Here is a 14,110-nt window from a genome sequence, read left to right on the forward strand (position 1 = left end):
GCTGTTTAACCACAAACCATGTAATCAGAAAGAGAAATAGGGCTAACAGCTTTATTTTGACTTCTCAAACAAAATTTTATGGCATGTGCTTCAGCATTCAGAACAGCAGAAGCACAGAAAGGGAGATCCTGAACGAAGTTACATATTGACCTTAAATTCGCTGCAGGAAAAGTGCATGCCTGCAGGATTAAACCACGCCGTCATCAAACCAAGGCAGCCAAGACAGTCCATTTGAACCCCTCTTTTCTTTGACAGGTTACCCACATGCTTCAGAGATTCATTTAGTGTACACAGTTACTTTTGTCAAGAAGAACATTCCTGTAGGCACAACTGGATATTTTTTCTTCCAAAGGATAACCACCAGCTGAGAACATTCGGAATTCTGCAAATTAAGTGTCCTATTCCCAAATCCCATCAATATTGTAATTTTTTTTACTACCTTGCATCTCTGCTCATGACAAAGCTGGCGTCACCCAAAAATACTAAATGATTATTTTATTTTTAACAAATTTTAAGGAAGATTTAAATAGTTTAGCTATGGAACAGGTACAGCATGGGCAGTGCAAACTTCCCTAAACTGAATGGGCAATATGGTTCGATTTTGATCTGGACAGACCACCTACAAGGGTTAACAGGTTGGATAGTCCACCTGTCTCATTCAGTCCTTGGCTTTTCCCCTACAGCTAACTGACAAGAGTGCAATTGTGGGGGCAGTTTGTACAGCAGAACCTCTGAGTTATGAACACCTTGGGAAGGGAGGTTGTTTGTAACTCTGAAATGTTCGTAACTCTGAACAAAACGTTATGGTTGTTCTTTCAAAAGTTTACAACTGAACATTGACTTAATACAAATTTGAAACTTTACTATCCAGAAGAAAAATGCTGCTTTCCCTTTATTTATTTTTAGTCATTTACATTTAACACAGTATTGTACTATATTTGCGGGGGCATTTTTTGTCTCTGCTGCTGCCTGATTGCATACTTCCAACCAACTAAGGCATGTGGTTGACTGGTCAGTTCATAACTCTGGTGTTAGTAACTCTGAGGTTCTAATACACTGTGAAAACATGTCCACTAGAAACAAGACTTCCAGCTCATGTTGGATGCTGCTGATGAGACGCCACTCCCACAGTTTTATTACTGTAGTGTCCAAGAGCCTCACTGTACTAGAGACTATTCAAATTTTTTTTATTCCTGGAGGAATTCTGCACCACTGCGCATGCGCAGAATTTATGTCCCCCGCAGATTTCTTTCCTTTCCTGCAGAAAAATGACTTTCTGACACAAGAGTGGTCATACAACTCTCTCCAGCAGTATGTTTCGGGTGCCCAGGGCAGCCCACAGAGAGGTAAATCACTGTGGGGTGGGGGGCGGGACTGGGGAAGACCCGGCTGATGGCTCCTACCCTACGCCGGGCTCAGCTGCTAGTCCCAGATGAGCAGAGGGGACGGGATTTCCTCTTCCCCTGCACGGCACCTAGGGCCGTGTCAGACCCACCCCCAGATTTCTCCCCCGACTGTAGGAAGTTCTGCAAACTCTCTCCTCCCTCCCGCACTTCCTGCACCCATTGCTCATCAGCTGCAGGGGAAGGGATCACTGTACAGGGAGCTGCTCCCCTATCCGCCCAACCCCTGTGCAACCAGACCCCATCATGCCCAGGCCCTCCTGCTGATCCTCTCCCCGCACCCAGAACCCCCCCAAACCCCACTCCCCCAGCACCTGGACCACCCCAACAAGCCACCTGCACCCGGATCCCCGCCCTATTGAGCCCCAACCAGCTGCACATGGTCTCCACCCCACTGAGCCCCACTCCCCCAGCATTTGGAACCCCACACCCAGACCCCTCTACCGAGCTCTGTCCCCCGCCCCCCAGATCCCCCCTTGCTGATCCCCAGCCACCTTCACCCAGACCCCCCCCCGCAGAATCCCATTATCATTGTACCCAGAACACCCAACAAGCCCCTGTGCATCCAGATCCCCCACTGAGCTGCCCACACCCAGATTGCCCCACACAGAACCCTCTCACCCCACACACCTGGATCACCCCACACTAAGCCCCTCCACACTTGGATCCTGCATTGCTGAGCCTGCCTGCCCACACCTGGTACAGAGAGGCAGGGCCCTGGGGTGTTTCTGGGGCAGACCCAGTCCTTGCGCTGTGTCAGGGTTGGGTGCAGCCTCACCATTGGGTCCATATCCCGAGAGGGAGCTGCAGAGTGATCTCCCACCTCTGTGCAGCCAGTGGCCTGTGCTCCCCCATGCCATGCTGGAGTCTCCACATTTATTTGATAAATAAAATTTGAAGAATTTTGCAGAATTTTAAAATTGTGCGCAGAATTTTTTACTTTTTTGGTGCAGAATGTCCTCAGGAGTAAAATGTATAGCCCCATGCATAATTTCAAAAAATATAAAATCCTAGGGGGAGGAAATTGCTATGTGTGTAAACTACTGTTTAAATTTGCAATGACATATCAATTTTTTTAAAATAATAAAATAACCAATAGCTGATTCAGTTTCTTCAACTACAGCTGGTGACAATTTCATATAAAATACGGGCTGATTTTACTTATCAGAATGGCAAAATTGCTTCAACAGAGAGCCTAACCACTCATGCTGATCAACCAGATGTTACCACCTCTGAATTGATAATACTAATATACATCATTCATACAGGAAAAGCTATCTCAATACCCAGTGAGAAGAATGCATTTTTCAGACAGCTATAGTACACTGTATGAGTTTTGAAGAGGTGTCTTAGAAAAAGACAATGTAAGTATGGATCACAACTGACCACATTTTCCACCAATACCTTGGAAAACAGGATAAATCAAATTTAAGTAGAGACTTTTCTTCTACTATCCATGTTTAAACTAAGGTTGTCAATTAATTGCAGTTAACTCAGGCGATTAACTCAAAAAAATTAATTGCGATTAATCGCAGTTTTAATTGCACTGTTAAACAATAGAATACCAATTGAAATTTATTAAATATTTTGGATGATTTTCTACATTTTTATATACATTGTATTCTGTGTTGTAATCAAAATCAAAGTGTATATTTTTGATTACAAATATTTGCACTGTAAAAAAACAAAAGAAATAGTATTTTTCAATTCACCTCATACAAGTACTGTAGTGCAATCTCTGTCGTGAAAGTGCAACTTACAAATGTAGATTTTTTTTGTTACATAACAGCACGCAAAAACAAAACAATGTACAACTTCATGTAGGTAGGCTTCATGAATAGTACTGAACTTAAAAAATAAAATTACAGTCCACTCTTATTTAAGAAAATGACAAAACAGTGTATATCCAATAATCCATTTTGACTGCAGTTCAAAGTATTGGCTTACTTCAAAGCTCTAAAGGCTTACCATATAATATATAATGTACCAAAATGAACAACAGCAGATGTAGATATTCTTCAAAAATTATATGTATAATATGTCCTTTCAAACTCTTCAAATCCCAGAAGGGATCTACTTAAATACATACTAATTACCTAAATTCAGAAAAAGTGGACTAATCAATTAAAACTGATAGCCATCCTTGGCTTTACCTTATTGCTTGGATGAAGCTACTACTACTACTAGTAGTAGTTTATCATATTGACTTAATCCTTGCTAAGTACAATTTTTAGACTGAATAAACTTTAAGGGACTGAAATGCCAAATCTCAACTGTAAGCCCCATTTCTCTTTTTTTACCCAAGTAAATTAAGTGCCAGTGTTCTATCTCGGGATTATGAACACACCACAGTTTATAATTAATTTAGGAGGCTTTTCTTTGCATGCATTCTTTGAAGTTTTAACATCAGACAGGATTCAAAAGGAAAAGCCTTTCAAAAACATCAGTAAGAGCATAAAAGTAAATTCATGCACAGCTTCAGAGAGATGCTAATTTTTTTTCAGATTAAATGCTAGTGAACAGAAACACCAAAGTAGCAGTTAGTATGGGTTCTTATAATGAAGGCAGAATGATACCATATATATATTCCTTTTCATTAAAAGCATGCAATTCCTAATAAGCTTATTGGAATACAATTAGCTAGATAAAAAGTAATTTGCTGGGTGGGCCACAAAAAACTCCATTAAAGCATGAACAGAGTGATTGTTTTATTATTTTGACAATATGAATGCTTTAAAAATGTAGAATGTTCATGGGAATTTAATTATTGTGAAAATTGCCAAATTGACAGCCCTGGACAGATACAACACATACAGAGGAAGTGCAAGCTTCCTCGTACTACCTTGCTAATTGTCCTCAACCTTAGTCTGTAGAGTGTATCCTTATGGGTTAGATGGTAATTTAGTCTCATTTAGACCCATTCCATCCTTGGGTATCTCCTGAGACATCCAACAAGAGTGCCAATCAGTACCAACTGTGATGATGTTTTTGTAATGTGGCTTCTTGACCACACAGCTTCACCACATAGCTTGCCAAACAACCATCGGATGGTAACAACATTTGGTCCCCAGCAACCTGTGCTGGATATGAACTGATGATCTAGAAGTGTAAATTTCTTTATTCTATCACCAGTCTCCTGAGCCAGGAGGACATATTTTTCTGATGAGAAATGAGAGATCCTATTTTATCTACTTCAATAGACATAGTGTGCTTTGTTTTGTTTTTTGTCATCTAAAAAGGCAATTTTATCATTTGTGAGGAACTGTGACATGGTCTTCATAATTAATCTTACCGGAATCTGGATTTTTCCATGTAATATTGGATTCCAGCGATATATTTGAGCCCATGAGAAAGTTGGTAAAATTCTGAACTGTTTCTTTGTCACCTGCGAAATAAAAGAAAATAAAGTAAATGTATACATGACAAAACACTCACAACTCATTTTCAAACAAACATGAGCCTTAGAACATACAATAACAATGAATGATAGGTGTATTTATTGAACCTCAAAGTGTGCTAGTTGCTTTCTAGTGCAAGGAAGAAGATATTGGTTCTGGCCCCAAATAGATGGCAATCTAATTTTAGACACAGCACAAAAAAGGGGGCAACAAGCAGTAGAAAGGGGTAGTGAGAGCAAGGGCTGGGTAACAGCAGTGAGATTCCATGGTTACTCAAGAAAAGCTAGGGCCCAACATGATATTGAAAAAGGAAACAAGCTTTTTTCTACATAAATTAAATGTACTGACTCTTGTAGAGGGCCAGCTCTTTTTTTCTCCTAGAAAAGACTGTCTGTTCATCCCTAATATGGAACCACTGGAGATACACTGAACCAAACACAGACCATATTTGGACTACTGAAGGCAAAATGTGGCTAAAATTCACTTTGTATATAAAGGACTGTCCTATTTACAAGTAATGTAAACTGATTTAAAAAAACCCAAAGTTGAGTGGCACTATAAAGATCAACATAAATATTCTTGGTACATAACTATTTTTGGTATAACTGTTTTACATATTGACAATTAAGACACATGTAGACTAATCTTAATATTTCAAAGAAGTCAACTAAATTAATATAGCACACTATCTGAAAATGAAAATGAAAACCACAGTCGAATAACTATCAATTTCAAATTCAATTCCAACCCGCCCATGACATTAAAAACAAAGATTTTATAGATTTAACAGCTATCATTAAGATTGTTTAAGTGTTAGATGTACTGCTCCAACAGTATAAATCAGATAATTCTTTTTAAGTAACTTCTTATTCACTGATCACCATTTATGGGCCTAATCCTGGCAAAACTCTGACTGGCTTCAGTGGAAACAGGATCTGATCTTAAAACTAATCCTGAGAAGTTTTCTGATTACTTATCAAGCTGAACAATAGCAGACTGGTTCCAGTTAAGTCTTCTAGGCAATCTTATGGCAGCTGTCGAGTGGCCGGTGTAGCGGTATAATACCCAGGACAGGTACAGTCTTGCTGAGCATGTGATGATAAACTCAAGCCAAAATTATCCCAAAGTCATCAGTTATCATTACAGATGGGACCTGTCATAAAGCAGCCGCTCCAAAGACAGGCTGTGGTACGACAAACCCACCTGCTTCAGTTTCCCCTCAGTCCAGCCTTAAAAAGAGCACAGCCTCACTCACTGTCCAGTTCAAAGTCCCACCCCGGGCATAATTTATGCATGGCACACACAATATTCTGTAGAATCCGTGTGGGAAAACCATTCTCCCAGTTCCCACAGTGAAACATAGAAAAACACAGTGACTTCCATTCCCCTACCCCTGGACATTACTTCAGGTCACCCACCCATGAGTCCACCAGAACTCTGTTCCCAGTTCCTTTCTGCCCTGGGTTCCAGGGCCCCAGTCTCTAGACCATCCACCTGAGCATGACTAGTCTCATGCATCTTCTACCCAAACACAATGCAATGACTCAGCTCTTTTCGGGCTCCTGGCTCTGGCTCTCCAGATCATGAAGATCATCACGCTAGCCCCCGTACTGGTCTCCTAGCCCTCGGCCCTTTTCAACCTCCCAGCACAGGCTTTCTGTCTCAGGAAGGTCAACAGGCTAGCCTCTCCACTGGTCTCTTACCTTTTAGCCCTTTACAGCCTCCCTGCATTGGCCCTCCAGTTTGGTAAAGTCAGCAGACTAGCACCTCTGGCAGTCTCCTTGCCCATTCCTCCCTATTCACAGGGAGGGCCTGCAGACCTTTCAGCTTTCTTCAGCTTTCCTGTCTCTCCTGGCTAACTGTCACTTGTCCTTTAAGTCTGCTCTCAGGCAGTTTTCCAGATCTCCCACTCACCCTGTCTCCTCCCCTCTAGGGCTCAGGTGCCCCCTTTTAAGCCCAATTAGGTATACTGGACCCTGCTCCCTCTTAAAGGGCTCAAACATCCTATGACAGGCCCAAGCCACAACATTCAAATCTGGATCTGGGCGTGCTTCAAAATGTGGGAGGATGTTTGGATGCAGGATTTTGATTTGGGCCCATCTCTCACAATGATTATCTTTTCAAAGTACCTTTAACAGCTCTGTATTCTCTTATGATGCTTACTAATAACCGAATGCTTTGCACTTAGCTCTGATTGCGCCACAACCTCAGCTAGTGTAAACCAGCTTAGCTCCACTGACTCCTTGCTGAAACCAATGTGAAACTGCAAACGGCAGATGAGTTCAATGCAAAATAATATATCAGACCAGGATTCCACCCCAGGTTTTCCCTAAATTTGGAAGAAAAAATGATGGTGGTTACTTGACTTCAGTGGAACTACGCTGATTTATACCAGCCATGGATCTGGCGCTCTTACTAGAGATCATAAGAATAGCCATAGTGAGTCAGACTAATGGTCCATCTAGCCCAGTATTCTGTCTTCTGACAGAGGCAAATGCTAGATGCTTCAGTGGGAACAGGGCAATTATCGAGTGATTCATCCCCTGTTGTCTAGTCCCAGGATCTGGCAGTATCAGGCTCAGAGCCACCCACAGCGTAGGGTTGCATCCCTAACCATCCTGCCTAATAGCCATTGATGGACCTATCCACCGTGAACTTATCTAATTCTTTTTTGAACCCAGTTATATTTCTGGCCTTCACAGCATTCCTCTGGCAATGAGTTCCACAGACTGACTGAACACTGTGTAAAGAAGTACTTCCTTTTGTTTGTTTTAAACCTGTTGACTATTAATTTCATTGGGTGACCCCTGGTTCTTGAGTTATTTGAAGGGAAAATAGCATTTCCTTCTTCACCTTCTTCACACCAGTCATGATTTTATAGACCTCTATCATATTCCCCCTTAGTCATCTATTTTCCCAGTCTTTTACATACATTTAAAACATTTACAAAACTGGGTAAGCACGAATATCCCAGTTTCGCAAATGGGGTGATTGAGGCACAAAAGAAGACAGTAACTTGCTTAAACTCACACAGATTAATTTGCTCCATTCTCACTGCTACTTCCCCTTCAACAGCATCTTCTGCTATTTTTATGTATGTATGTAGTGACAGGGTCAGGCTAGAGGGCTACAGGAGAGTGATCGAAAGTAGATACATTAGCCGCAGATTAAGCAAGAGTAAGATAATGGGCTGTTCCAGAACAATGAGAAAGTTGCTGGAACCAATTATGGCAGGGAGACTAATTAGGACACCTGGAGCCAATTAAGAAGCTACTAGAATCAATTAGGACAGGCAGGCTAATCAGGGCACCTTGTTTAAAAAGGACCTCACTTCAGTCAGTGAGATGCGTGTGAGGAGCTGGGAGCAAGAGGCGCGCAAGGAGCTGAGAGTGAGAAGGTGTATGGCTGGAGAACTGAGGAGCACAAGCGTCATCAAGCATCAGGAGGAAGGTCCTGTGGTGAGGATAAAGAAGGTGTTGGGAGGAGGCCATGGGGAAGTAGCCCAGGGAATTGTAGCTGTCACAGGAAACACTGTAGACAGCTGCTATCCACAGGGCCCTGAGCTGGAACCCGGAGTAGAGGGCAGGCCTGGGTTCCCCCCATCCCTCCATCTCCCTATTTGATACAAGAGGAGTTGACCTAGACTGTGGGTCCCACCAGAGGGGAAGGTCCCTGGCCTGTCCCCCGATCCACAAGGTGGGTCAGCAGAGACTGCGGGGATTGTTCTCCTCCCTTTCCCCCATGCTGGCCAGTGATGAGGTTAGCTGAGTGAACGGCAGGTTTGAGCCACTACAAAAGTAGCCAAACTGAGGGCTGCCATGAATCTCTGAGGCGAGCAAATCCACCAATAAGCGCAGGACCCACCAAGGCAGAGGAGCAACTTTGTCACAATACAGATAAAAAGATAATGCAACATTTTATTGGATAAATAAAATTCTGTGCTTTCAGGCTAAAAAGACCCTTCTTGAGAACACAGATCTGTTACTTGTTCTCAAGAACTAATATGATTATAAACATCTTCTGCTAATGTATATGGTGTTTGGTAACAATGCATGAAACAATAACAAATTTAGTCTCAGCAAAAACCACTGCAATTTTCTCCACTGTCTAATCTTTACTTAGCCACTACTTTAGGGTGAAATTCATTCCCTATGCAGAGGGGCGACACAAGGTCTATGTACCACCTAAGCACTTTTTTGAAGGAGCAGAGGGAACTGGCGTGGAGGAAGCAGTGGCACTGGAACGGGGGTGGGGTGGGGGCAGAGGTCATGAGGAATTGTAGGAGGAGCCTCTTTCTTCTGAGGAGAGAGAAGAGCAGCTGCCAGGAGAGTTAGGAGAAGAACAATAGATTCATCTTCAGTTCTTCAGTGTATTTTATTAAGAATGACCCCACCTGACTTCAGTCCTCTACACCGAGTCACACTGCCACATACAGATCCACAAACTGGAAATGGCTCAAACCAAAACCCTGAATCCAATTGACTCTGAACTTCAGGAAGTTCAAAATCCAGGTCTGGATTTTGTGTTCTCAGGCCTGTTTCCCCTGCAAGTATAGAGCATGGTTACATGTGAGAGTGACTGAGTCAAATAGAATTTTTCTGAGTACTCCCTCTGCTGCATGCCTCCATCCTTACCTCCCCAAAAGGATTTAGTGACTAAAAAAAAATACAATTTGACCCTCAGTGTTGGTTAGTCATCCCTAATTTTCAATAAAAACCTCCAAGGCACGACTGGATGTGATCTATTCAGCCAATATCCATGCTTTCCTGTTTAGCTCTTGAAAAATCCTTTCTCCATCCTCAAGTTCTCACCTGCTTTCTCATCTTCTGCCAGTGGGTTTCTGGGTAGTTTGAACTAAAAAAGCAACTTCACAATCTCAGAATTTCAATATTTGAGATTAATAAAACTAACATTTACTGACAATATCCCCAAAGAAAACTCTGTGTCCATGTTCGTTGCCCCAACAGGAGGTAGATCCGTTACTCTCTTGACATTCTGCTGGTTCTCAGAGTGCTCATTACTTTCTGATTATATTAGATATCTAAAGTCATACTCACACACAGCATAATTTTACTCTTAGACAATTAAGAAATGATGCATTTCATTTCCCAAATTACCTGATATATATACACACACATTCCCCAGTATTTAAATTTCTGGCTGACCTACTGAACCTCCTGTAAATTATCATTATTTAGGGAATTAGACATCCAGTAATCCTCACACCTAGGAAGCTATGAGTTCTCTCAAATTCTGATTTAATTATAAAAGGAGATGGGTTTGGACAATGCATATTCTTTAGATTTCAAAGCACTCTACAAAGGTGGCTCAGAATTATTACTCCCATTTTACAGATTGGGAAACTGGGGCTCTGAAGTGTGAAGTGACACACCTAAGGTCACACAATCAGTGACAGAGCTGGGATTAGAACCCGGGTCTCCTAATTCCTAGTCTGGTATCCTGTCACAGAACTGCATTGCCTTTCAAAGCCACCCCCTATAACTGATGTAATTGCAGTCTACTTTCAGATTTATAGCACTGAAGTAACTCTTTACATGATCAAAGCAATGGATATATGTTAACTAACTCTCACAGAGTAGAGGACTCAGAATGGCGCTACAGGTCAGGCACGAGATCCATTGTCGGGTCTGTGTGCAGAGCTGTCCCTAGAGGGTGCGGGGCCCAGGACAAATCAGCCCCTGCCGGCTTGGGGGCCCCGCTCTGCATAGGCGGCTGGGCAGAGTCCCGGTTGTGTGGGACAGCAGCTGAGACCCTGGTTGTGTGTGTGTGTGTGGTGGGGGGGCCTGCAGCATCCCCCGCATGCCTAGTTCCCTTGCCTATGTCTTCCAGGCCCAACCGCGCCGGGCAATCGCACCGGCCTATGGGGCCCCCCAAAGTGCGGGGCCTGGAGCGGTTGCCCCAATTTGCCCTACCCAAGGGATGGCTCTGTCTGTGTGAGTAAAGATCTCACCGTTCAATATCTGTTTCAAACAGAAAAATATGCTGCACACCATGAGACATAAGGGAAGTATGTTCTAGTTTACTATGCTATCCCAGAGCTAAATAATCAATACAATGTGTAGGCACATTGACAAAACCATTGAACTGCCCACTATGCCAAACACAGCTAAATTAGGCCATCTTGAAGAAAACAAGCCAATCTTATATGACAACTTAAATGGTATTTAATTAGGCAGTATGCAAAAACAAATCCAGGGTTTCCAGGAGAAAGGCTAACAGAGCCACAACACTGACATGGTTGTTCTGTTTTCCCTGTTGCCTGATTAAATGGAGTTCAAAGTTGCAAGTAAGTGTGGTTTTGTTCATTACTTCAAGGATTTAGTGGTATTTGGACTACCCAACAGCATGCTGTTTGTCATGGTATCTGTCAGTCTAGTGTAATGGTTTATCAGGAGAATTTCTTCTCAGCACATTCACCCAAACTTTTTGATGTGTGTGGCTGACAGTATTTGCATGTGTGTTTATATTTTTCTCTGACTTTAATCATGCCTCCTGGAAACACTCATGCAGCCTGGAATAACAGAATATCTAGCATTCCCCACCCCAATAGCAGAAATACCACAAGACCACCAAATCTCACTTTATTTCCATAACATAAATGGCTTTTGCCAGCAGATGGGGTGGGGTGAGTTTATGAAACGACTAACTAACCTAACTAAACACTTGAGTCCTGTAGAGCCTGAGCACACAGCTCTAGTTTTAAAGGTGGGGAAAAAAGAGCAGCACATACAGTGGGTGGCTACTGTGACAGAAGCAGCCCGTTCAGTTCCTGCACAAGGAGAATGCGACTTTATAGGAGAGTTGTTGAAAACAACTAATATACCATGCTAGTACATTGTGCGGTGCTTTAAATTGTCAGGATCAAAACTATAAATGAGGCATTAAGAAAACCACTTTTTCCATTATGACACAAGTGTTGTAGGTTAAGACAAATAAGCAGGGAATCAAATTCAAAGAAAATTATAGGAAATGTTGCCTCACATTAGGAAGAGAATTAAAAAAAAGTTATTCAAAAGGATGCTGTCTGTGTCCCATTCCCACAGTCAGTTTAACACCTGGCACCAGAGCCAAGAATGCAACCAGCCAAAAAGCCGAAAAAAAGCCAGCCAAGAAGCCAGCACAGTCTCATATGCTGCTGCTGGAAAAAACACATTCCACAGGTTAGCATCTGGATTCTCCAGTGCCAAGCACACTCTGCATGGGGCAGCATATCTTGGCACTGATGCCACAGGTCAATGACGAAGAAGAAGTGGAGCACAGTCCAAGAACACTACCAGCAAGGAAGGAGAAAGAAGAAGAGCCCAGCTGGTATTAGAATGACAAGACTAGCCAGGGTTCTTCAGTAACCGCACTGTTCAGGGGAGAAAAATTATGCAATGTCTAAAGGCTTTATAAAATACTATTTAAGAACGGTACAAGCACTGCATTTAAACATGCAACATTTAGGCCCCGACTGGCACTACCAGAATAACTATTGTAGCCTAAATGTTGCACATTTAAATGCAGTGGCTTATAGAATACTTAAATAGTATTTTGAAAAGAGAGTTAATATAGAAAACTATATTAAATACATAAAACTGCTATATTTATATTACTGATTTAATTAGCTTTTGTCCATATTTGTCTGAAGGACACAAAAGGTGACCTCAACTAAGGGCTAGATATTAGAGGAGAAATGGAAAATTACAATAGGGTCATAGAATCAATAAAAGGGAATTTAATGGGGGAATCTGCTCAACATCTTAGATGTCTATACACAAATGCAAGCAGCATGGGGAGTAAATAGGAAGAACTGGAAATCTTGGTAAACAAGGTAAACTATGACTTAATTGGCATCACCGAGACTTGGTGGGGTAAATCTCATGACTGAAATATTGGTAGAGGGGTATAGTTTCTTCAGGAAGGACGGGCGGGGGGAGGTGCTTGCATTATACATCAAGAATATATATTCTTGCTCTGAGGTCCACAAAAAACTGAGAGGCAGAGTAGTTGAAAGTCTCTGTGTAAAGATAAAAGGGAAAGAAAAACAGGATGATGTCATGGTAGAGGTCTACTATAGACAACCAAATCAAGAGGAGGAGGTGGATGAGGCATTTCTAGAACAATAGAAATGACCAAAACATAAGACCTGGTAGTAATGGGGGACTTTAACTACCCAGACAGCTGTTGGAAAAGTAATACGGCAAAACATAATTGCTGTTAAGTTCTTAGATTGTAGTGGGGACAACTTCTTGTTTCAGATGGTGGAGGAAGTAACCTTAACAAGGAAGGATCGGTACAAATCTGAAGGTAGAAAGCAATTTGGCTGAAAATAATTATGAAATGATAGGTTTCATGTTTTTAAGGAAAGGAAAGAGTAAGAGCAGCATAATAAGGATAATGGACTTTAAAAAAGCAGACTTTAACAAACTCAGAGAACTGGTAGATAAGGTCCCATAGGAAGAAAATCTAAGGGAAAAAGGCATTCAGGAGAGCTGGCAGTTTCTAAAAAAGAGACAATACTAAGGGCCGAATTGCAAATTTTCCCAATGCGAAGGAAAAACAGGAATAATAGTTAGGGGCCAAAATGGCTCCATCAGCAGCAATTTAATGACCTAAAATAAAAAAGGAATCCTACGAAATGTGGAAACATGGACAAATTGCTACGGATGAATATAAAAGAACAGCACAAGAATGTTGGGACAAAATAAAAAAGGCTAAGGCACGAAATGAGTCACACCTAACAAGGGACATAAAGCGCAATAAGAAGAGGTTCTATACATGCACCGCTACCTCAATATAACGCGACCCGATATAATACGAATTCGGATATAACGCGGTAAAGCAGTGCTCGGGGGGGGCGGGGCTGCGCACTCCGGTGGATCAAAGCAAGTTCAATATAACACTGTTTCAGCTATAACGCGGTAAGATTTTTTGGCTCCTGAGGACAGCATTATATCGAGGTAGAGGTGTACTATTAGCAGCAAGAAAAAAAATGAAGAAAAAAGCAGGTCCATCACTTAGTTGGGAAGGAGAGCTAACAACAGCTTACAGCAAGCAGGCTCTAAGGTGTTTAATCCTTAATTTGCTTCAATGTTCACTAAAGAGGTTAATTATGACCAGATGCGTAACATAATTTATAACAACAAGGAAGAAAAGGAAGACAAGCCAGATTAGGAAAAGAACAGGTTGAAGAATATTTAGATGAGCTATATGTATTTAAGTTGGCAGGGCCTGATGAAATTTAACCCAGGGTACTTAAGGAACTAGCTGAACCAATCTGTTAAGAATTATCTTTGAGAACTCCTG

General features: G+C 41.9%; 1 protein-coding gene across 1 annotated transcript in view; it reads right to left on the minus strand.

Annotated features, from left to right (window-relative positions):
* Positions 1 to 14,110, minus strand: part of ABI3BP (ABI family member 3 binding protein) — a 302,067-nt gene that overhangs the window by 56,332 nt on the left and 231,625 nt on the right. Inside the window, exon 43 of the mRNA XM_065423543.1 lies at positions 4,696 to 4,788. Within this exon, the coding sequence (XP_065279615.1) occupies positions 4,696 to 4,788 (93 nt within the window). The remainder of the gene's footprint in view (positions 1 to 4,695; positions 4,789 to 14,110) is intronic.

This window comes from Emys orbicularis, chromosome 1, assembly GCF_028017835.1.
Source record: "Emys orbicularis isolate rEmyOrb1 chromosome 1, rEmyOrb1.hap1, whole genome shotgun sequence".
Classification (NCBI taxonomy): Eukaryota; Metazoa; Chordata; order Testudines; family Emydidae; genus Emys; species Emys orbicularis.